This window comes from Lacerta agilis, chromosome 16 (genome assembly GCF_009819535.1).
Source record: "Lacerta agilis isolate rLacAgi1 chromosome 16, rLacAgi1.pri, whole genome shotgun sequence".
NCBI lineage: Eukaryota > Metazoa > Chordata > Lepidosauria > Squamata > Lacertidae > Lacerta > Lacerta agilis.
In genome coordinates, this window is record NC_046327.1 from 3813543 (window position 1) to 3838250 (window position 24708).

The 24708-nt window shown below is 44.7% G+C and overlaps 1 protein-coding gene across 1 annotated transcript in view; it reads right to left on the bottom strand.

Annotated features, from left to right (window-relative positions):
* CCDC171 (coiled-coil domain containing 171) overlaps positions 1-24708 on the bottom strand; it is a 190377-nt gene that overhangs the window by 151413 nt on the left and 14256 nt on the right. The window contains exons 6-9 of the mRNA XM_033173593.1: positions 18164-18310; positions 8332-8424; positions 6421-6581; positions 2634-2772 (exon numbers count right to left, since the gene is read on the bottom strand). Coding sequence (XP_033029484.1) covers positions 2634-2772; positions 6421-6581; positions 8332-8424; positions 18164-18310 — 540 coding nt within the window. The remainder of the gene's footprint in view (positions 1-2633; positions 2773-6420; positions 6582-8331; positions 8425-18163; positions 18311-24708) is intronic.

Below are 24708 nucleotides of genomic sequence, written 5' to 3' on the forward strand. Positions count from 1 at the left end.
TCCAAAATGGCTCTCATATCTCCTTTCAGTCTCCTCTCTTCTAAGCTAAGCATACCTAGCTCCTTCAACAGCTCCTCATAAGACTTAATTTTGTGGGGGGATACTCATTGAAATGTTTTTTTTAAAAAAATAAATCTGAGAATATGTACTGTAGTACATATTTTGAGGGGATTTTTCAAATTCTCAAATTGATGTGGAAACAAAATGCCATAATCATTCCAAACTCAGTTCTTCATAACCTGCCTTAAAACGGGATTACAGTGGCAGCAACCATCCCTATTAACATGTTTAACCAGGCTTTGTCAAAGTTTACTGTTAATTAAGATAAGAAGAAACATAAATTTTAATCATGGTTGAGGCCAGTCGGGGTTATTTCTCAAGGAAATGTGAGAAAGTGCCTTAAAGCAAAACCCAGGGGACAACTGGACTGCACAACTACGGTTGAGGGTGATGTGGTGTCTGTACCAGGCCTTAGAAACCCAGACAAAAGACAGTCAAGACTCTTCAAATGCCCAGAACCAAAAGTTAAAAACTAGCAGAGAGAGAGATTTAACTTTCAAGCACTGTGGATAATTACACAGGGAAGCACCTAACCCATAACATAATCAATCCATTGCTATATGGAATTTCTAAATTGAAATAAGAAATCTCTCGGAAAGATATGCTTTAATCCAACCAGGATGAATTCCATACCCTGCGTGCACATGAGGTCAGACTAGATAATTGCAGCGGTTCCCCCACTGGTCTTAAAAGTGTGCGAATTTAAATTGCTTCCACACTTAATAGTCTACAAGAAGCTAAGGAGTAAGCATTCCTCGGAGAATATCCAAATTATGGTCAGTGAGTGAGACCACAGATAGGTTTAATACCAGCTTGGGCAGATAAAATAGCAAGAGAGCGTTTTGATCCATAGAAGGTTCACAGAGCAGAGAAGGGGCACTTAAATCTCTCCATTCTAATCCGCTCGAGCTTTATTGTTCGGTTTAAACTTTCTTTAACCTGAACCTTCCCCCACTCCCTCCCGCAACATGTACTAAGGGCAAGCAAAAAAAGTTTTCTTTCTAAAAAACACACCACACACCCTAAAATAAACTTTACTGTCAATGCGGAACAGTGAGCGGCAAAAGTGAAATAACTGGTTTTTGTGAAGTGGAGGAAGCTTATCTACAGTTTGTCGCCGGATGATGACCTGGAGATGGCAAATGTGCTCTTCTAAGTCAGTCTGGGTAGCTCAGTTGGTTAGAGCAGGGGTCAGCAAGGTTTATCTTGCCTGGGCTGGATCGGCCCCGCGAAGATTCCCTCCGTGGGCCGGATCGCGCGTAATTTTTGGCGTCTGCGCAGAAGCAATTTCCGGCGCCGGTTTAGCACAGCGCATGAGCAGGCAGCTCGGTTTGTGGGCTGGTCAAACGAACTCTGTGGGCCGCTTCCAGCCCATGGGCCTTAGGTTGCTGACCCCTGGGTTAGAGCTTGGTGCTGATAATGCCAAGGTTGCAGGCTTGATACTCTTGTGGGACGGCTGCATATTCTGGCATTCCTCCTCCTCGCAGTGCCGGAGGAGGAGGAGCAGGAGGAGGAGGAGGAGCCAGCCAGTGGAGCCACGACACACTCGGCTCCGCACTCAGCCTCCTCTGCCCCCTCAACATTGGGAGGAGAGGAGAGCTGCCCCCCTCCCCAAAAATATGGGGAGGAGCAAAACAGCTTACTCCCCATTTGCTGGTGCCCCCTGTGCTAAACCATAACTTCTTGTGTCATTTCCTACTGACCAAAACTGTGATGCATGTTAATGGCAAGCCAAAATTAAACCATGTACACTCGTACCTTGGTTCTCGAACAGAATCCGTTCCAGAAGTCCATTTGACTTCTGAAAACCAAGGCGCAGCTTCCGATTGGCTGCAGGAGTTTCCTGCACTCAAGTGGATGCCGCGTCGGATGTTCGGCTTCCGAAAAATATCCGCAAACTGGAACACTCACTTCCGGATTTGCGGTGTTCAGGAGCCAAAATTTTCGAGTCACAAGGCATTTGAGAACCAAGGCACGACTGTATGCTCCTCCCTCCCCAGCATGTTCAAAATACACATCACAAACTTCACGACAGCCACATTCCAATTTAGGCGGGCGTTATTTGGGGGGAGGGCCGGGGGGGGAGATGTTACGTAAAATGCTATTTTAAACAGCTGAGTTAATCAAAAGACCTATTGCTTTGTTCAAAATCGGATGTGGAAAATTCAGAGCAAGTTCAATACTTCATTACAACACGCAATGTTAGTATTTTCCCATGAAACGGAATCTGCTTGAGTTGCACAAGTGATTTGAGAAACACAGATGTTTAAAAGTTTCAGAGGAACCCCAAGAAAAGGTGATGCGTGCTAAATGGCTCTTGGTACTGAAAGCAACCCAGTGGGTGCATAGCTGTTTTCGGTTGTGCAACGCAAGAACGAAAGCTGCATGCAACTCCCTAAAACCGCCATCCTTCTGAGCGAAACATCCATGAGCTGTCATGTTCACCAAACCACCCGCAGGCCTTCCATTTTTCAGCCTCCGTCCCGCGCATGCATGACAACACCATTGCGCACACATAGCAACATCTATAGCATCGTTTGGACCAATAAAGAAAATGCCCCAGGGCTTCTTACCAATACTAGTTCATCCTGTAATTCTTTGTAACTTTTTTCATTATCCAGGAGTCTCTCTGAGAGGTCTGTAATTGCTTTCTTCTTCTCTTCCAGCTCGTTGTTTAGCTGCTTGTTTATGGAGACGTACTCCCTTTCCAGGCTGGAAGACGGAACAGGATTTTCAGAAACACTTTAAACAACTAATATTTGACTCTGTCGTATGTTGTATGAATTTAGTAGCTTTTTTGCTATTAAAAAACCCAATGAAGCTGAACAAAATCAGAAAAACACTGATGAAGTGCTAAAAGTGTCTGATATGCTGCAGTCCAAAACAATATTGTGGTTTTGCATAACAGACTATTTATACGACATGGATGTAATATACTGCCATTCAATAAACCTGGAAATTTCAATAACACTGAAATTTTTATTTTATTAATTATTATTATTAATTGAATTTATATACCACCCGATACTCGGGAGGTCTCAGGGCAGTTCACTAAACAAAGTAAAAAATATAAAACCTCAAAATATATAATCAAGATGAAAACAACAACCCAATAACCCCCCCCCCCAAAAAAAAACACCCCACATTTTAAAAGGGCATAGGATGTCAATCAAATCAACCAAAGGCCTGGTTAAAAAGGAATGTTTTTGCCTGGTGCCTAAAGGTGTATAATGAAGGCGCCAGCCAACTTCCATGGGGAGACCATTCCACAGATGGGGAGCCACTGCAGAGAAGGCCCTGTTCTCGCGTTTTGAGACCTTCCTGACTCTGAGGAGGAGGCACACAAAGGTGGGCCTCAGAAGATGATCTCAGGGTCTGGGTAGGTTCATATGGAAAGAGGCTGTCCTTGAGGTATTGCAGTCCTGAGCCATTTACGGCTTTATAGGTCAAAATCAGCGCTCTGAATTGGGCCCAGAAACTAATTGGTTGGCAGCGCAGTTGGACCAGGATCGGTGTAATATGCTAAAACGTCTTGCTCTGGTGAGCAACCTGGCCGCTGAATTCTGCAGTAGTTGAAGTTTCCAAACCATCTTCAGAGAAGAAGAGTTTGGAGTTTGGATTTGATATCCCTCTTTATCACTACCCGAAGGAGTCTCAAAGCGGCTAACATTCTCCTTTCCCTTCCTCCCCCACAACAAACACTGTGAGGTGAGTGGGGCTGAGAGACTTCAGAGAAGTGTGACTAGCCCAAGGTCACCCAGCAGCTGCATGTGGAGGAGTGGAGACGCGAACCCGGTTCCCCAGATAACGAGTCTACCGCTCTTAACCACTACACCACACTGGCTCTCTGGCAGCCCTACGTATAACATGTTGCAGTAATCTAGCCTTGAGGTTACCAGAGCTTAGACAACAGAAGTTAGGCTCTCCCTGTCCACATAGGGGCGTAGCTGGGCCACCAGCCAAAGCTGAAGGAAGGCACTCTGGGCCACTGAGGCCACCTGAGCCTCAAGCGACAGCAAAAGATCTTCAGAGGAACTGTAACCCCATCAAGAGCAGGCGATCTCCCACCCATCTGGCCTAGGGAACATTAATGAGCAATGATAGTCTAACCAGGTTCATTGTGGTGCCTATCTACACATGCACTAAAAACACATGCCACCAAAAAGGTTATAATTTCAAAGACTGAACGCTACAGTTCTAAGAGAAGTATTTCTCATTATTCTCGGGTCAGCTACAAGAAGGTATTTCCAGCGTTCACTGAAAAACAATACTCATCTCAGCCGGTTGCTACAATAGTAAGGTTTAATTAGCACAAGGCCAGTATGAAGACACTTTAAGGAATGAACGACAACAAGTTTGAAGGTAAAGGGAAATGTGCAGATTCAAACCAGGGAACAGCATGAAAGTCGTGAAAGTATGTAACACAAAGGTCGTCAAAACCAAGGATCAGAATGGGGAAGTGTGACAGGAATAAAATGGATGCCAAACCATGGAAGAACTACCTGAAAGGAAGGCTGCATCCGTATCAGAACGTCTTGCAAGAAAAAAAAGATCCAGTTATAAATTAAAATTAAGTACCGTATTTTCTGGCATATAAGATGACTGGGCGTATAAGACGACCCCCAACTTTTCCAGATAATATAAAGAGTTTGAGATATACTCGACCGCAGATTCTCCACCCGGCGTATAAGACGACCCCCAACTTTTGAGAAGATTTTCATGGATTAAAAAGTAGTCTTATACGCCAGAATATACAGTATACTGACATGTTGACAACCTTAAATGTCCAAGTAGAGCCATGGTTATCCCCTTTATATTTTGGTTGGTCAACGAAAGAAAAGTTACTTCTCCCATTCAACTATGTCTGCTAGTACTATCATGAAACGTCGAGTCTGTGGAACTTTGTGTTCAGGGTGGCACAATTCAGATGTCACACTAAACCACAGTTTGGCGCAAAAACAGGAAGCCTGTGGCCTTCTAGATACTGCTGGACTCCGACTCCCAACAGCCAAAGCCAGCATGGGCAATGGTCAGGGACAATGCGAGTTATACCCAACAACATCTGGAAGACCCCAGACTCCCCATTTTCCTGTTTAGCATGATGAGTGCAAGCCATGGTGAACCTTGGGCTTTTGCACTCTGCTCCACTCCTCTCTCTTACATCTTCACCATAATTGCATCCCTGTGGGAATTACAACACTCTCAATATTTTTTATGGTGAATATAATGTCACTTAATGTGAATTTAATTATCATCAAAAGGCTACCATGGAAGACAACAATTTCCAGGCCCAACAAATTCTCATAGAATCCTAGAGTTGGAAGAGACCACAAGGGCCATCCAGTCCAACCCCCTGCCAAGCAGGAAACACCATCAAAGCATTCCTGACAGATGGCTGTCAAGCCTCTGCTTAAAGACCTCCAAAGAAGGAGACTCCACCACACTCCTTGGCAGCAAATCCCACTGCCGAACAGCTCTCACTGTCAGGAAGTTCTTCCTAATGCTTAGGTGGAATCTTCTTTCTTGTAGTTTGAATCCATTGCCCCATGTCCGCTTCTCTGGAGCAGCAGAAAACAACCTTTCTCCCTCCTCTATATGACATCCTTTTATATCTTTGAACATGGCTATCATATCACCCCTTAACCTTCTCTTCTCCAGGCTAAACATACCCAGCTCCCTAAGCCATTCCTCATAAGGCATCGTTTCCAGGCCTTTGGCCATTTTGGTTGCCCTCTTCTGGACACGTTCCAGCTTGTCAGTATCCTTCTTGAACTGTGGTGCCCAGAACTGGACACAGTATTCCAGGTGAGGTCTGACCAGAGCAGAATATAGTGGTACTATTACTTCCCTTGATCTAGACGCTATACTCTTATTGATGCATCTCCACTGACTGCTATTAAATATGGTGGATCCAGAATGCTTTTGGGGCCAGCATTACAGATGTTTTTACATGCGAGGCTTAAATTATCTTTGAATGCCCCTCATGCTGATATCTGATCACTGTTCACACATACCTAGGAAACCTTTTTTTCCTATCGAGGGCTGCATTCCCTCAGAATTATCTATCAAGAGTCTCACATCTACATCCACTACATCACGTTAACCTGCTAAACCGATAGGAGGAAATTCTGACCCTCCATATGTTGCTGAACTACAACTCCCACCAGTCTCAGCAAGCATGGCCAATGACCAGGGGTGATGGGAGTTGTAGCTCAGCAACATCCGAAGGGATAAGGTTTCCCAACACCTGTGTTAAAAGTAGGGAAACGCTCAGCTCTGTGCTGTATAATACGAACAATTCGTCCGTTGTCCAATGCAACAAATAAATACAAATTCCGAATCGGGAAATGAGAGACTTACCTATTGAGTTTTTCGACGCTCTCGTGAGCGTTGCGCTTCTCTCTGTCATAGGCAGTTTCCACCTCTCTAAATTTGCTTTTGATCATTTCCAAGTCAGAAAGCGATTCTGCTTGGCTGGCTTTCTCCACCTGCAGAGCGCCTTCAAGGTCTCGAATTCTTAACTGCAACGTAATAAGAATCCGTCAAGCGACACTCCAAGGAAGGCTATGTTTTGACGCTCTACAGCACGTTAATTTTTAGGGAAGGCAATAACTGTAGAGGTTTGGAGCTTTCGGAGTTAACAAGCTCAACCAGGTCGCCCCGCCCACAAGAGGAACAGCGTCACCGGAAGGCTATGTGTAATGTGATACTTGTTGTTTCTGTATCTTTTTCTTTCGTTTTTTGGCCGGAGAGGGAGAAGGCAAAATGTTGTGTGTCTCTCCTGGGATGTAATTTATGCCTTGTAAATAAAGCTTCTAGATTAGAAAAGAAGCTGGACTCTGTCGTTTGTAATTGCTGGCATGCACACACACCGTTGCGCAAGAAGGTGCTCTGCGGATGGCACAGGAGAAGCAAGTGAGAACGTACAGCAGGTACGTGCGCATAAGGAAGCTTGCCGGACTCCATTTGTGTGCTAAGTTGGTTTTGAAGGCTTTCCAACAATCCAAAAGCCTTTCAATAACTGTATCAGTAGTGATGGGCTTTTAATACACTTAAGATGAGAGCATGTGTGCTTATTCATTCCTTAACCACGGTTACGTCAAGAGCAAACCCTGGTTACGCTTAAATGTCATGCCCAAGTGTTCATCCGAATATGCAAAGAGTTAAACCAGGAGCATGCCATCTTCCTGAGCGAGCAGGACGCTTGAGATCTTCATGCCAATAGTCGGAAGGTCAGAAAAGAATTTTCAAACACATTCCACTGAATGCACTCAGAATGAATTTTCCCTGCCCTTAACCATGGTTCTGTGCTCACATTAACCATGGTCAGCACTAACCAGTGTTTATTTCTTTACTCGGAAATTGAAATCAGGGTTTGAAACTGGCATTGGATCAGGAGCAATGGTTGCTAGCATTAGCATGGCTGGTGTCAGTGGAGACTTTGCAGCAAATTATACTTGGCAGGAGAAGGGAAGGGCAAATTTATGCTGGAGGGCGGAGGCACAGGAGAAAAAAGCGAGTGCAATCAGATAGACCAGGGATGCCCAACAGGTAGATCGCGAGGTGGTTTTGGTAGGTCGCGGTCGATCACTGGGTCCCTTTCATTAGCATTGGTCAAATAGAATCTGGCCCCGCCCCCTCACCCCACCCTCCATTGTTGCACGATCTGCAGAACGGAAGACGGAGTTTACTCAGTGAGGCTGTCCCCCCCCCCCCAGTGATCTGTTGGTGAGTGGCTGTTCCTCTTTTTGCCCCCAAGCCCTTTAAAACGTTGCTTTCCTCCTCCCTTACAAAAAGCTGAACAACTTTGCCCTGAACCCCCCAAAAACAGGGCTTTCCTTCCCCAAAAAAGAGGTCAACAACTTTGACATGAACCCCCCCAAAACGGGGGTAGATCACTGCCAGTTTTTAATTCTGTAAGTTGAGCGCAGTCTCTTGGGAGTTGGCCACCCTGATATAGAATGTTGACAACCCCCAAATCATGATCAGAGAAAGGGAAATAAATGTTTGATTTTAGAAGTAATAACTCTTGTCCTGGTGCACCTCTGAGGTCTGTGGCACTGGGACAGCACCCTGTGCCAACCTGGGATGCCAAGCTGGTACAGCAACAAAAGACAGCTCTGTGATGCCACCCACTGCATAAAACTACCATGTTTCCTCGGGTGCCCCCAACACTCCATTTTGTGAATAAAACTACTGTGTTGAATATTCAGGTGAGACGTAGCTCAGGATGCATTAGTCCGCACCACCTAACGGCTGTCACAGATGTACCTGGATTATTTCAGAATTAAATTTTGATTCCAGATGTGCCGCTCTCTCTGCCTCGACGTTTTCTTCCAGTTTCTTTATTCTCACTGTAGCTGCCTAAAAACAGAAATTTCAAGATGGTTAACGGCGCAAACACCCCGGAAATCTGTCTCAAGTACTTCTTGGATAGATTGCAACATCGTGCATTTCCGAGCACAATTCAAAGCATTGGTGCTGACCCTTAAAGCTCTAAACAGCTTCAGCCCAGTATGCCTGAAGGAGCATCTCCACCTCCACCGTTCAGCCCAGACACTGAGGTCCAGCTCCAAGGGCCTTTTGGTGGTTCCCTCACTGTGAGAAATGAAGCAACAGGGAACCAGGCAAAGGGCCTTCTTGGTGGTGGCGCCCGCCCTGTGGAACGGCCTTCAATCAGATGTCAAGGAGATTTTTTTAAAAAAAACTACACAACTTTTAGAAGGCAATTGAAGGCAGCCGTGTATGAGAAAGTTTTTAATGCTTGGTATTTTACTGTGCTTTTATAATTTGTTGGAAGCTGCCCAGAGTGGCTGGGGAAACCAAGTTAGACGGGCAGTATATAAATATATTAGGGCCATTCCATTGTCATGTTCCACTTTGACCATGTTTTTTGGTATTCACACATGTGTAACAATGTTAATATACATAAAAATTAACAACCAAAATTTAAACTACCCAGTATGTTCTTAATAAGATACTGAACATTTTACTAATTTTTTATTATTTTTATGGATTTTTTTGACAATTTTATTAAATGTTAAAAGTGTTGTCACGGGTGGGACAAAAAAAGGACATGGAGCTTGAGATAAGTTTGATTAATGGAAAAACTCTGTGAGTTGGGAGGTGAATCAATGATAAACTCAGCATATCTGTACAAATCAATGTTTATTGGTTACAACTATGCAATCAGGAATTAAGTTTAAGAAATTTAACGATACAAAATTAAGGAAAAAATGCTGTCACGGTTGGGACAATCATCAGAAAACTTTTAACTGGAACACTTCTGTGAAGACTACATGGGTGGACTTTTGAAAAGAAGGTCCATAAAATAAACTTCTTTTGTCTTTAGCTTTTAAAAAAATGGTTAGACTGCACGTTTGGAATCTTCCTCACCAAAGTCCAGTGCTCATCTAGCATTCTTATCAGGCTCATTTTTCATGGAATGGCCCATTACTACTACTACTACTACTACTACTACCATTACTTCAGTGCAACCTACTTGGAATGGCTCTTGAAGATAGTTTGATAATTGAGCTACCCTCAAAGAGATGGCCAGAGAGAGCGAATTAAGCCAAATCTTGCTCAATGCATTAGCTTTTAGTTAGGTTCTGGGTCTATTAACAATGCTAGTCTTGATCTTTAATGTCCCATGCTGAGCACAACTGGCAGATCACTTTCTCCCATGCAATCCTCAAAGTTCTGTAGATTAGGGATGCAAGTTCCTTGTAGTATGGGGGGGAGGGCTTTCAGTGGGGGCGCCAATTTCTATAATAAATTCCATTGAATTCGAGTTGCAATATGATAATATACTAACGATCCAATGTCTTTTTAAGGAGGCGCACTAGATAACTCGTCTTAATTTTTTATGGCAAAGAAATCCTCCCTGTTTGCCTTCTGATCTGTGTTTACTCATCGCTATTCTGATACTTCCGTTGTCCGCCAACAGTATTTTGAAATCTCTCAATGGTATGTTAGGTAAAGGTAAAGGGACCCCTGACCATTAGGTCCAGTCTGGCGAACCAGAGCAGCGCATGGAAATGCCGTTTACCTTCCCACCAGAGTGGTACTTATTTATCTACTTGCACTTTGACGTGCTTTCGAACTGCTACGTGGGCAGGAGCTGGGACCGAGGAACGGAAGCTCACCCCGTCACGGGGGTTTGAACCGCTGACCTTCTGATCAGCAAGTCCTAGGCACAGTGGTTTAAGCCACAGCGCCTTACTTTTCTATAAAAAGAGTTGGGCTCCTTTTGGGAAGAGAAAACGACAGGAAAGTCATTTATCGGAATCCGTGAAGACTTTAATAAACTATTAATAATGAAGAAATGGTTAGATGATAAACAGCCTTGAATACTCTTGTAGAAATATCAAACATTTTTTTAAAAAAAACTTGTTAAATGAAAGCCTTCACCATTTGACCATGAATCCATGTCTCCATAGTACAGCTTAAGATTCTCTTCCTGACTCTTTACAAAGTTGGGAAATATCGATTTCTGATTTCTCTGTGGCTTCTGAAGTAACATGCCGCATAGACACATTTACTGCATATTAGAGCGCAATCAACAATGAAGGATATCACCAAAGATCCAACTGGCACAGTCAAGGTTTCAGGGGCGTCAATGGTAAAGAAATAAAGACTCCAGGACCACCGGCAGAGCATCAGGCCTGCTGGCTTATGTAAGCAGACCAGAATTTGTTTATCCAACAGATCTGACAGCACGTGCTAACATCAATATAAAAAAAATCCCGAGGGAGGCTGGATGGATGTGTCTATTTATAGCACACATTGCTTAAATAAGCTCAGCAGTTGACAGACCATGTCACAGACCAGTCTTTCCCCCAGATGTTGTAGGACTCCAAATCCCATCCGTCTCAGCCAGCTTGGTCAACAGAAAGGAATGGTGAGAGCTATAGCCCAAAACTTCAGGGGGGTTGGTGCTGGTGGATTAGATCAGTGTTCCCCAACCTGGATCATCAAGAAGGCTGATCGCCGAAGAATGGATGCTTTTGAATTATGGTGCTGGAGGAGACTCTTTAGAGTCCCATGGACTGCAAGAAGATCAAACCCATCCATTCTTAAAGAAGTCAGCCCTGAGCGCTCACTGGAAGGACAGATCCTGAAGTTGAGGCTCCAGTACTTTGGCCACCTCATGAGAAGAGAAGACTCCCTGGAAAAGACCCTGATGTTGGGAAAGATGGAGGGCACAAGGAGAAGGGGACGACAGAGGATGAGATGGTTGGACAGTGTTCTCAAAGCTACTAACATGAGTTTGGCCAAACTGCGAGAGGCAGTGAAGGATAGGCGTGCCTGGCGTGCTCTGGTCCATGGGGTCACGAAGAGTCGGACACGAATGAACGACTGAACAACAACAACCCCAACCTTGGGCCTCCAGCTGTTTTCAGACTACAATTCCCATCATCTCTGACCACTGGTCTTGCTAGCTAGGGATGATGGGAGTTGTAGTCCAAAAACAGCTGGAGGCCCAAGGATGGGGAACACTGGATTAGATCACTGAAGGGTGCTATAGATAACAAGTTAATTGAACTGGTAGCCCCTTGAGTCACGAAACTGAACAACCCCAAAATCTGGTTAGAGCAAAAGCATAGGTCCATCTTTCTCCACCCACTAATGTTCTTAACATACTTTCCTCGTCCCATTTTGAGGCACTCTCAATTTATATTTTGCATTCTATTTTACACTTCTTTGCATTTTCAGACCAAAGTGTGACAAAACTAAAAAAGAAAGAAAGAAAGAAATTAAGGCGAATGTATGCTACAAAACATTCGTGGGTCCTGTCAATGCCTGGTCTTACACTAATAAATAAAATAGCACATTGGCCATCTTCTGGTTAAAATGACCTCAATCTGTAGAAATCTCATCCAATTTCATGCTGTTAGCTAATGAGGCAACTTAGGGGGGGGACTAAGCTAAGCCCTATGGGACACGTGTGGCACTGTGGGTTAAACCACTGAGCCTTGGGCTTGCCGATCAGAAGGTTGGCGGTTCGAATCCCTGTGACAGGGTGAGCTCCCATTGTTCGGTCCCTGCTCCTGCCAACCTAGCAGTTCAAAAGCACATCAAAATGCAAGTAGATAAATAGGTACCACTCCGGTGGGAAGGTAAACGGCGTTTCCTTGCGCAGCTCTGGTTCGCCAGAAGCGGCTTAGTCCTGCTGGCCACATGACCCGGAAGCTGTACGCCGGCTCCCTCTGCCAGTAAAGCGAGATGAGCTCCGCAACCCCAGAGTCGTCCGCGACTGGCCCCAACGGTCAGGGATCCCTTTACCTTTAAACTAAGCCCTGGTGATTTCAATGGAACACGGCCAATTGTCTCTGGATCGGGTAGAAGAATTCAAGTTACAAGGCAGAGGGTTGAATCCAAAACTGCCTGTGCACCAGAAGACCGAACTTCCCCTCACACAAGGGGGCTTCCACATTCTTCCTCTTACAGCCTTCAAGGGCTCTCAAAATCTGCTCCAGAGCATTGGGGGACCCCTCAGAGCAGGTTCTGGGGGTGCACAGGGAACTGTAGCCGGGGGGGGAGCAAAGTCCCACTGCACCAAGCAAGATGTTCGCTTGCGCAAGGTTGGGTTCAGCCCCCCCCCCAAACCCATGTAACATCTTCGTTATTCTTTCAAGCGAAACTACGGTATCGAGTCGTCAGATTCGGAAGCAAGATTATACCGAGCAAGACAACTGGTCCATCTACTGTCCCCCTGGGCCAACAGTGGCTCTCTGAGATTTCAAGCCTTGGATATACTAGGGCGTGAGCCGCAAATCATGTGGCTCTACCACAAAAAAGAGGATGAAGGGCTTACTTCCTATTTTACTCCTGCCAGTACAAAGCTTCCTTAGGCTTTGTATATATATCACTGAAGTATCATGTAAGAATGCCATGAAAAAACACGAAGGAAAATGGCTACATGAAACCAAACCCTGTGTGCAGAAGAAAGCCTCTATGTATTTTTAAATAAGCAGAGTTTTCTTTTTGGTTAAGTGAGAAGTCAATTTACAAGATTCCTCTGTTTCAGTGGTTTATTCTGTATTTTACTGGAAGCCAGAATTTACTATTGCACTTGCAATGATGATTTTGCTGCTTGCTCCGTTTTCGGTTTGTCTTTAGACGAAATGGGGGGGGGCGGGGGTAGGAAGCTTTAACAAATGGGGAAAAAGTAATACGTGAACCTCCAAGCTCTGAAGCCAGCTGCTGAAGGGCAAACAGCACAGGAAAGCTATTGCCTTCAAGAAGTAAAATTTTGTTATTTGAAGTAAAATTTTGTTATTTGAAGTAAAATATTGGTGTGTTCCGGTGTAGGTGTTAGGTATGTATGTAGGTATGTATTTTCTTTCTTTTATTTTATTTTTATTTTTTGTGTTGTATTTGTTGTTTTTTATGATGTGTTGTATCTGTTTATGTTTCCTGCATCCAAGCACCAGCCATTGATCCTTAGTACCTAATTTTCTACTTACCACCTCACCAAGCCTATCAGGACCTTGTGTCCAAGAATAACGTACAACCACCAACCTATTTTTTTGACCCTCAGGAGGACTTAGGGTGGAAACAGGGCAGTAGGGAACAAATTCTGACAGAGTTGGGTTGTTAGACAGAATAGAACTTGGCCTATTTATCTCGCTTCAGAGCCATCGGTTGGTCACTCTCATCATCTCACACGTGGCGGCCAGCTTAGCAAAATTGCTAACTCCTCACAACGGTGTTTCATTAGGACAATGGAGTTGAACCCTTGATGTGCTCATTCAAATAGTGACAATTTTCAGGTTTCTTTTAGGTAACAACAAATTATGGACAGGCAATAGGAAAAACTCCTGTCTTTTTAAAACAATCTTTGAAGGGCTTACTATATATACCACCTCTGAAGCAGAGCCATCTTCAGGCCTCTCTCATTGTCTCATGCTTCCATGGCAACAACCTGGTGGTCCTCTCCATGGTTTGGACAATGGATTCACCCCCTAGATGTGCTCTGCAACCTTGGCATGGAGGGTGGTGTATTGCCTTCAATATTGTTTCCTGCTGGGCAGGGGGTTGGACTAGATGACCCTTGGGGTCCCTTCCAACTCTATGATTCTATGATTCTGTGATATGTATACCTTCACTTTATCATCAATTTTTCTTCCAATCATTCCAAAATTTCTGTCCCCTTTTCCTCCTGAGGTTCAAACTTACTCCAAATCCTAACTTACACTGTTAGGGCTACACTGTCAGTTGCTAACCATGAGCCCCTTCCCATTCTACTTCAACATTCTCTTCTCCTTCATTACACATCCCACAAACCTACATCTACATTCCCAAATACCTCCTGCCAAGAAGCCATTTCTTCTATTTCAAAACCTTCCCTGAAAAACTTAAAACCTGGGATATAAAATAAAACTTTTCCCCTAATCAACTTCTGTTGGAAACAATCAAACTGCTCAGAAGACATAATCTTCTTCCCCCCCCCCCCTTGTGGGTGGCAAATTCCCTTCTTTTGCAAAATTCACTGCTGCAAAGAGAAAAAATCATTGCTGTTTAAACTAAGGCTTCTCTCCGTTTCTGTCCATCTCCCCACTCTCATTGCATTACCAAAGGTCAATTAAGAAACAAAATAAGACTGTACCAACTTTAAAAACAAACTAACAAACATTCCTTATTGCAAGAGCAGCCCTCCTTTCAATGCTTCAGACACACTTTTACATTCACCTTAACATTGCAGAGAAATACTTTTACAGCCCATTCTATTGAAGGCACATTCCTTGGCACACAAACAATTTCCAATTCCCCATCTCAGCAAGCTCAGGTTCAACCTGGGACACTCCTTCCACCTAACCAGACTTTTTCTCATGCACACACTCTCCGCTTCGCTAGGGACACTGAGTTCCTGCGTCTCATTCACTCGGCACCATTCACTGGAGCGTCCCCACACACCATTCACCATACACAGAGTAAAATCACAGAAAAATTCTTAACCCCCTTCTCTCTCCTCAGAGAGGGCACCCCCCTTCTTTTCCCCCTTCCTGGCGGCCCTCTACGGCTCACGGCCAGGCTCCGGTGGCAACTCTACTTGCACACTACCGGATTTTAGCGGCGGCCCTCTACGGCTCACGGCCGCTGCAGGATCGATCGCATCCTGCGCTTCCCCTTCCCTGGGAAGCTGCTCCCCCTGTGGAGCTTACCTGTCCTCTGCAGATCTTACTTCCCTTCCCCCCTGCGGCCGCTTGTCTCTTTCTCCCGTCGCCTGCAGTGCAGTTTGGCTCTCCAGCCAGGTGAGCAGGTCCCTTCCCACAAACAGGCAGGAAGCGCGCTTGGGGCCAGCAAACGCCAAACCAGGAGAGCCTTTTCGCTGTGCGGCGACGCCTCGGACTCCCTGTTTTCTCAAAGAACATTTAGCCAGAGTTGGTTCATGCGCACTCCAGCAAGGCCACCCTATCTCTTGACCTAGGCAACAGTTCCTCTCTGCAAGGACAGCTACAGTACTCTCTGTGTAAGGTCTACTGTTCTTATCTCCAGACACTTAGTATGGCAAAGCTTGCCAGAGAGAAGTACAATGCAGATCAAAGTTCACAGCTTTACAGAGCAGTTTCATACAGAAAAGCTTAACAGGGGCACTTTTATACTTAATACATTCACTGGACTAACAATACATTCAGGTAAATATATAGGTTAGCTAATTAACCCCTTCCATTGTGGAAAACCAATAAATTTTTGTTTAAAAAAAAAGGAAAGCTATTGCCTTCATGTCCTGCGTGTGAGACTTCCTGCAGCCATCCCAAAAGGATGGGGGAAAGGGTGAGAGGCTTCCAGCTTTATCTTTTGATAAGACGGCCATCCTGACTCGGCCCCGGACATACTGACCAGGTGCTTGGAGGCTGTGGCTGGATGGATGCATGGGAGCCGGTTGAAGTTAAATCCTTCGAAGACAGAGGTCCTCTGGCTGGGTCGGGATAACATGGGGTTGGGGGGGCCAACTCCCATCTCTTGCGGGGGCTCAGTGCCAGCGCCTTCTTCAAGAGTTTGGGTGTAACCTTGACGCCCCCCTTTCCATGGAGGCACAGGTTGCAGCCACAGCAAAGGTGGGATTTCTCCATCTCCGCCGTATCAAGCAGTTGGTCCCTTACCTCTCTCGCCCTGATCTGGCCACAGTGATCCACGCGATGGTCACCTCCAGGCTTGATTACTGTAATTTGCTCTACACGGGGCTGCCCTTGAAGCTGACTCAGTGGGTGCAGAATGCCAGGGCAAGGCTGCTTATGGGGTCCTTGCCGTGGGACCACATTCATCCAGTGCTTTACCAGCTGCACTGGCTCCCGGTAGAGTACAGGGTCAGGTTTAAGGTGCTGGTTTTGACCTTTAAAGCCCTATGCGGCCTGGACCCTCGTACCTAAGGGACTGCCTCTCCTGGAATGCCCCGTGGAGGACCTTAAGGTCCATAAATAGCAACACTTTGGAAGTCCCAAGCCCCAAGGAGGTTAGATAGGCCACAACCAGGGCCAGGGCCTTTTCAGCACTGGCCCCGACTTGGTGGAACGCTCTGTCACAAGGGACCAGGGCCTTGCGGGATTTGGCATCTTTCCGCAGGGCCTGCAAGATGGAGCTGTTCAACCTGGCCTTTGGTTTGGACTCAGTCTGACCCTGATGTTTCCCTCCCCTTATGGTTTTGATTTATGGGCTACTACTAAAACGAGGTCGCATTTTAAATTGTATTTTAACCCGTGTTTTAATTAACTGTTTTTTTTCTTTTCCTTTTATGTTTTATTGTAATTTTATTGGTGTTAGCTGCCCTGAGTCCGGTTCTGGCTGGGGAGGGCAGGGTATAAATAAAAAAAATTATTTTTATTATTATTATTATTATTATTATTATCTTACGTTCTCTTGAAATCACCATTACTTTCCAACCAGTGACATTTCCTTTCGACACCCACCAGAGGGCACCAAAGGAACACCACAAATCTTCCTTATAGCAGCTGGTCAAGTAGCTCTCAAACTGCAGTAATTTTTTTAAAAGTGAGTTTACAAAGCTATTCCGGCAATCATTTCCACTACTTTTCGCAAACACGGTGCCTTTTTCCTTCGCCTACTTCGCCATCTCCTCAGACTACAAAGCTGCCCGATTAGGGATTCAAAGACAATCCTACCTTGCAAACAACCATTTGTTGCTGGAACATCTGCTTGCACCGTTTAAAAAAAATATAGCAGCATAAAGGGGTAGCCCATATCACAGAACAGTGTGCATTTTTTTTAAAAAAATGTACCATATTGACCCGAATATAAGCCGCACCCGAATATAAGCCGCAACTTTAAAATTGGAGGGGGGGAGAGAGAGGAAAAAAAGAGCGAAAAACCCCAAATATAAGCTGCTCCATTCCTCACTGCATACTGTAAAGCCGCGAGTATAAGCTACACTTTAACTTTTCACGGTCGGAATTTGGGGGGGAAGTGAGGCTTATATTCAGGCCAATACAGTAGATGCCCAACATCTCCCAGCCCTCAAGAATTATAAACATATGCTTTTTTTCAATTAAAAAGGGAGGGGGTGAGATAGCTCACCTATGGCCTTGCAGAAGTTGCTGGACTACAACACCCCAACATCCTTGACCACTCTCCAAGCTGCTTGGGGCTGATGGTAACTGGAGTCCAACAACATCTGGAAATCCCCACAGTGGAGTGGCAGCTGTCTACACACACTCCACTTAACACGTAGGGCTGGGCGACATCTGGTTTTCAACACTGTGATATATATCACCAGCTAAACACTGCGATATACTGATATTATCACAATGTCTGAAATAAGGATGGAGCTATGCGGATGCCCTGGGCTGCCTTCATGGTTTCCCCGCATGGCGATATTTGCACAGAATGCACACCCAAATGTCACAATTCACGATATATTGCCGGTTATGAAACCGATATCATGGTAGGGAGTTCAAACCGGGTTTGGACGATACACGGGTAACCCATATCGGGATCCTGGAGGGCTGCCGGTCGGTGTAGACAGTGCTGAGCCGGATGGGCCAATGGTCCGACAGGCACCTTCCCATATATTCTGGCAAGCTGCCAGTCCCCAACACCAAAGGACTTCCGAGAACGCAGGGGATGGGGCGGCACTTGCCTCAAGCTCTTTCTTAAGCCGGGCCTCTCGCTCGGCGCTGAACTCGAGTTCGCTGGTCTGCCGCCTCAACCCTTCGGCGCAGCTGTTGTGTTGCATCTCCATGTCTTGCATTTTCTGGTGAAGGCTCTGCATTGCGCTGTTGCTTTCCTGATAAAACAGAGAGAGAGCGAGAGAGAGCGAGAGAGAGAGCGAGAGAGAGAGAGAGAGAGAGATTATTGCTTCAGGCACAAGCAGAGAGGTCAAAAGAAGAGTGCGGAGGACCAAAGAGAAGGCCGGCTTTGGGGTTCCTTGAAGATTCCTTGAAGATTTCAGACCCCCCTACCGTCAGTAACCACGCAGTCAGGCGTCACACCCACCCCAAAGCCCCATCTTCCTTGGTTCTGGTGGTTCCCTCACTGCGAGAAGCAAAGCTATAGGGAACCAGGCAGAGGGCCTTCTCGGTAGTGGCGCCCTTCCCTGTGGAACGCCCTCCCATCAGGGGTCAAGGAGATAAACAACTACCTGATATTCAGAAAATACCTGAAGGCAGCCCTGTTTAGGGAAGTTTTAAATGCGTGACATTTTAATGTATTTTAATATTTGTTGGAAGCCGCCCAGAGTGGCCGGGGAGACCCAGCCAGATGAGCAGGGAATGAATGAATGAATGAATGAATGAATGAATGAATGAATAAATAAATAAATAAATAAATAAATAAATAAATTATTATTATTATTATTATTATTATTATTATTATTTATTCTAAGGCTGCGGTTCTAGTCACAATCATTCAGAAGACTGTTCTGTGGAACCGAAGCTCTTTTTTTTTTATCAGTTCCGGCATCTCTCAGGTGGGCGCCATTGAACAAGGAAGGAGTTCGTGATGAGTTCCAGCACCTCTTTTTTCTAGCAGAGTAGCACTGCGTTGAACCGATGAGGCTTATAAGAATTTGGGACTGAAGTGTTTGGCAGAGTTGCCCAGAGATTCAAAGGCACGTTAATTTTAAGTGCTTCAAGGTCATACTTCTAAACCGGTTTACGTGTCTAAGTAAGGAGCAATGTGCTTGAATATAAAAGCAGCGATAGAAAAATGGCAAAATGATTGTATTAGAGAAACTTTTGATAACAATATAATGCGGAAGTAAAAACACCGTGGAGGCAAGGGGGGTGGGGGAGTCAACTTACGAAATAATGTAATTATTTGATTTGAAGGTGTTCGTGAAAATATTTGAAAGGTTTAATAAAAATTATATATATATATTTAAAAGAATATCCAAAAAGGCTTTCTCCTGTGAGCAAAATACTCAAGAGGCCAGATCAGCAGATCTGCTTCTTCTTCTTCTTCTTCCTGCAACGTATTGCAATCAGTTTAGCAGAGAGAATATTGTGCATTGCTTATCGGTTTGGCTTTGTGCTCAGCACGCTCATAAAAAAACAACTTCTCCGGGGCATGTATTTACCGCTGTTGCTTAACCGCCCAATACGATGCTTTCTCCATCATTAATTTCTAAACGTGTTGGTCTTGTTTTAGAGCGGATGTATATAGCTCCTCTGTGCGGGGGGAGTAAAACACATATAATTAGCTCGTTGGGCTGATAAGGCTGATAAGATCAGGGTACTTAAGGCGGCATTTACAGCTACCCCTGCAGCACCGCTTCCAGGTCTTAATCTCAGACTCAAGTCCGCTCAAGGAAAAGGTTGCTTCAGGGTCACAGCCAACCGAAAAAGGAGGGCAACAAAAACCTCTCCAGAGCCAGTGTGTTAAGAAAAAGCAGGCAGCCGGAGCTCTTAGGACAGCTTGGCCTCCTGATCCCGTCACAATTGTCAGCGCGATACACTGGTGCGGGAAGCTTGACCCCTGCTCCCTGTCCTAACAGGATCTCTTTGTTCCAGGAACAAATAGAGGCACTTCTTGGATTCTCGGAGCCCTCCGCTCTGACAGCTGCCCAGAACCAAAACAGACAACACCACAGCTGTCAACCTTCCCTTTTTTTTGCAGTGGAAAATAGTGGTGGAATAAGGGAATTTCCCGCAAAAAAAGGGAAAGTTGACAGCTATGGACAACACCCTGCCTCCTATCTATCTATCTATCTATCTACCTACCTACACACAGAGAGACCATTAAGAGTTGCACTGTAATCTTAACATACAGTATATATTTTATGGGATTTGCGTTGTAAGCTGGAGTTTCTGAGCCCAATTCAAACTGCTGGTACCAACCAAAAAGGTAAAGGTAAAGGGACCCCTGACCATTAGGTCCAGTCATGTCCGACTCTGGGGTTGTGGCGCTCATCTCGCTTTACAGGCCAAGGGAGCTGGCATTTGTCCGCAGACAGCTTCCGGGTCATGTGGCCAGCAGGACAAAGCCGCTTCTGGCGAACCAGAGCAGCGCATGGAAACGCCGTTTACCTTCCCGCCGGAGCGGTACCTATTTACCGTGTTTCCCCGAAAATAAGACACTTATTTTATTTTATTTCCCTCAAGAAAACACACTATGGCTCATTTTCGGGGGATGTCTTATTTTAACCGCTCTGCGTCGGTACGGTGAATAGCCACGCCTATCCAGGCCATCTTAAGGGAGGCGCCACATCACTATGTCTTATTCTCGGAGCATGGCTTATATTGCGCAAATGCACAGAAATCCTGCTACGGCTTATTTTATGGGTATGTCTTATTTTCAGGGAAACACGCTAGGTTGGCAGGAGCTGGGACCGAGCAACGGGAGCTCACCCAGTCACGGGGGTTTGAACCGCCGACCTTCTTATCGGCAAGCCCTAGGCTCTGTGGTTTAACCCACAGCGCCACCCGTTATTTATTTGTTTGTTTGTTTGTGAAATAAATAAATAAATAAATAAATATTTTTTATTTATACCTTGCCCAAAACCAGGCTCAGAGCAGCTAACATCAAATGTATAACACATTAACATAAAATCAGGCAATCAATTAAAATACATCCTAAAACCAAATCAGGATCAGATTAAAATCCAATCAGATGGCAACTGGCAGATTAGGGTTGGGGACCTTAAATGCTCACCAGGCCCGACCGTTTGTGCTGAACGTATATGGGCCTGTGAGAAAAATTGAGAGGCCAAATAAATTAATAATAATAATAATAACAATAACAATAAAATAATAGTAATTTATTATTTATACCCCGCCCATCTGGCTGGGTTTCCCCAGCCACTCTGGGCAGCTCCCAACAGAATATTAAAAAAATAAAAATAAAACATCAAACATAAAAAACTTCCTAAACAGGGCTGCCTTCAGGTGTCTTCTAAAAGCCAGATAGTTGTTTATTTCCTTGACATCTGATGGGAGGGCATTCCACAGGGCGGGCGCCACCACCGAGAAGGCCCTCTGTCTGGTTCCCTGTAACCTCACTTCTCGCAGTGAGAGAACCACCAGAAGGCCCTCGGAGCTGGACCTCAGTGTCCGGGCAGAACGATGGAGGTGGAGATGCTCCTACAGGTACACTGGGCCGAGGCCGTTTAGGGCTTTTAAAGAACTGCATTTCTCCAGTGTCAGTGTGCCCCACGTAACCAGAACCACCCCTTCCCCTTCTTGATCTCCAACTGCCCTGGTCTTCCTCTCTCCCGCTTCGCCCTCGCTCTCCCTAAACCATCTCGTTCCTCCCTGGCCACCCATCTCCGCCACCTGCCCAATGTCCCGCTCATTGCAATACCCAATGCTGTGCAAGGAGACATCTGCTTCTACAAGGGGGCTTCTCATCTGAAGCATAGAGTTGTGGGGAGGAGAGATCTAACCCTTTCGCTCCCGGGGTTTGTCCCCTTGGTTCACCATGGGTATCTCAGATGGGTAGAGCGGGGTGCTGATAATGCCAAGGTTGCAAGTTCAATCCCCGTATGCCCATTCCTACATTGCAGGAAGTTGGACCAGATGATGCTCGGGCAGGTTGGATAAAAATGAAAGTTTTTTAAAAATAAAAAATCAGATTTTTAAAATAAAATGCTTTCAGAGGAAAAAAATATTTCTAAAGATATTTTTCTATTTAAGTTACATTATAGTCCAAAGGTTATTCATCAGGAAATAAGGATTTGTTTAAAGTTTTTCATGTGTGGTAAAACTCAGTCCAAGTTTTGTTTTCCAAAAAAATTGTTTAACCACATGAGTTAACAAAACATGGATACATATGCTATAATGTTATTGTTTTAGTTAAATAAATGGTTTAAATTGTTATTAGGGAAATGACAACAACAACTATCTTTGTTACGGTCCATAGACCCATCAATTCATTACAAAGCAATACCCAATTTGAACAACCAGCCTTCAGGTTAACACAAGCATTTTGTTCAGACTTAAAATAGGGACCGTTGATTCTTGCAACCACCGATAAAAACTTCTCAGTGTATCTGAAGAAGTGTGCATGCACACGAAAGCTCATACCAAGAACAAACTTAGTTGGTCTCTAAGGTGCTACTGGAAGGGATTTTTTATTTTATTTCGATAAAAACTTCGCCACTGCTAATGTTCTGGCATTTGTCCGGTCTTCCAGTAGGAACCTGACATTGTAATCCTCTGATTTTCCTGGGATCGGAACTAGCAGGGGTGAAATCCGTTCATCCCTGGCTTCCTCGAATTTCACACAGTGCAGCAAAATATGTTTTACAGAGTCTGTGTCTTGGGCGCACGAGCACAGTCTGTCCTGGTAGGGAACTCCTCTCATCCTGCCCTCCAGCACCGCAGAGGGAAAGACGTTTAATCTGGCTTTCATAAATAACCTTCGGTAATTTGGTACAGTCGGGTTTTTAATATAAGATGATAATTTAAAAACATGTCCACGTTGTACTCCTACTGCCAATGGACTGCAGACTGCGTGTGATCGATGTTGCAAGTCGCTGTCTGTATTATCCCAAAGTCTTTAGGGGACCTTCATAGCCCAGGCAATAGAGTTGGAGGCCAATAGCGGTGGCTTTTCTAGCCATGGATTTATGCCAATTGCTGATATATTCCTCATTGGTCAGGAATATTGTTATAGACCCTCCCCAAGATCAAATACTGCAATCCTTAGGGACACGATTATTTTTCTCCTTCCGATAAAACACAGCAGAAAAGCTGTCCAAATATAAACAGTTAACTTATTAAACCTCGCAGTGATTTCATAATTATCTGTCTATGTATTTCTAATAGTATAAGGCAATCAGTCATTTTTGATGCAACTGTAAAAATTGCTCTAAAAAATTATTGTTCCAAAAATGAAACGTTCCTCTGGTTGCAAATATTAAGGTTATACCAGCAAGAATGAGTCTTTCCGTAAAAAAATAATAATGATTTAAATCAAGTCTTATTGACTAGTGATTTAAATCGTGATTTAAAATCCATCCTGTACTCAGGGTCCCTTTCCAACTGCACAATTCTATGTTCCCAGTTACAATCCTGGCAAAAATTGCCCCTCTGCTGTGATGAGCGTCAGGGGGAAAAAAGGATCCTGTTAGTGTGAAACACACAGCAGTCAAGTACAACCTTCCTAGAATGGACATACTAGAGGATGCTTTGTACCAGGCAGGACAGTGATGGCCAAACTTGGCCCTCCAGCTCTTTTGGGACTACAATTCCCATTATCCCTGACCACTGGTCCTGTTATCTAGGGATAGTAGGAGTTGTAGTCCAAAAACAGCCAGGGGGCCAAGTTTGGCCATCACTGAGCCAGGAGAAAACGTCCTGTTTCCTCCTGAGCTGGGACAAACGTCCTATGCATGTGAATAGATGTGGGTGTGGCCTAATCTGGGCAGGTGAGCACACCTCCTTCTTTTGGTCCTCTTCTCCATTTTGCTTTTCTACGTGTTAGGAGAAGTGACTGCTCAGTCGCAGTCACTTAGGAACTAACTCCCTTATGGGATAAAACAAAATAAAAAATTAAAGAATCTTTCCAGTAGCACCTTAGAGACCAACTAAGTTTGTTCTTGGTATGAGCTTTCGTGTGCATGCAAGGACAAACTTAATTGGTCTCTAAGGTGCTATTGGAAAGATTTTTTTTTTTTGACTATGGCAGGCCAACACGGCTACCTACCTGTAACTCCCTTATGGGATAGTTACACACACACACACACACACACACACACACACTTTTGTAACCTAAGTCTGCCTTCAGGGGTCCAACTGTGAACTGAATGAATGTGAGTAAACTACTTTTATATTGACTTTAATGAGACTGTCGTGTCTACTCTTTTTAAGAGGGACAAGAAGGGATCTTACCAGGAATCCTATAGAGAGAGGCTCAGACGAGCCTGCAACAAGCAAACCGCTGTGCGTTTAAAGTGGAATGTTTATAATCTGCTAAGATACAGAACTTGCTAACACAAGTTAGGAAGTATATCATTAAACAATATATCCCCTCCTGCCTCCCTGAACATTCCCCCAGTTAGTGCCAATCAATTTTGAGCATGGAAGGGCAATTTTCATCAGCTGGGGGAAAGAAGGAATAAAATTACCAGCCCTTGCTATGGTTCTGATAAGTATCTCTCTCTCTCTCTTACACGCACCCCATGCCCAATATTATTTTTTAAAGCCAGACATGATTTCCAACCTTGCAATAAAACTAATTTCTGGT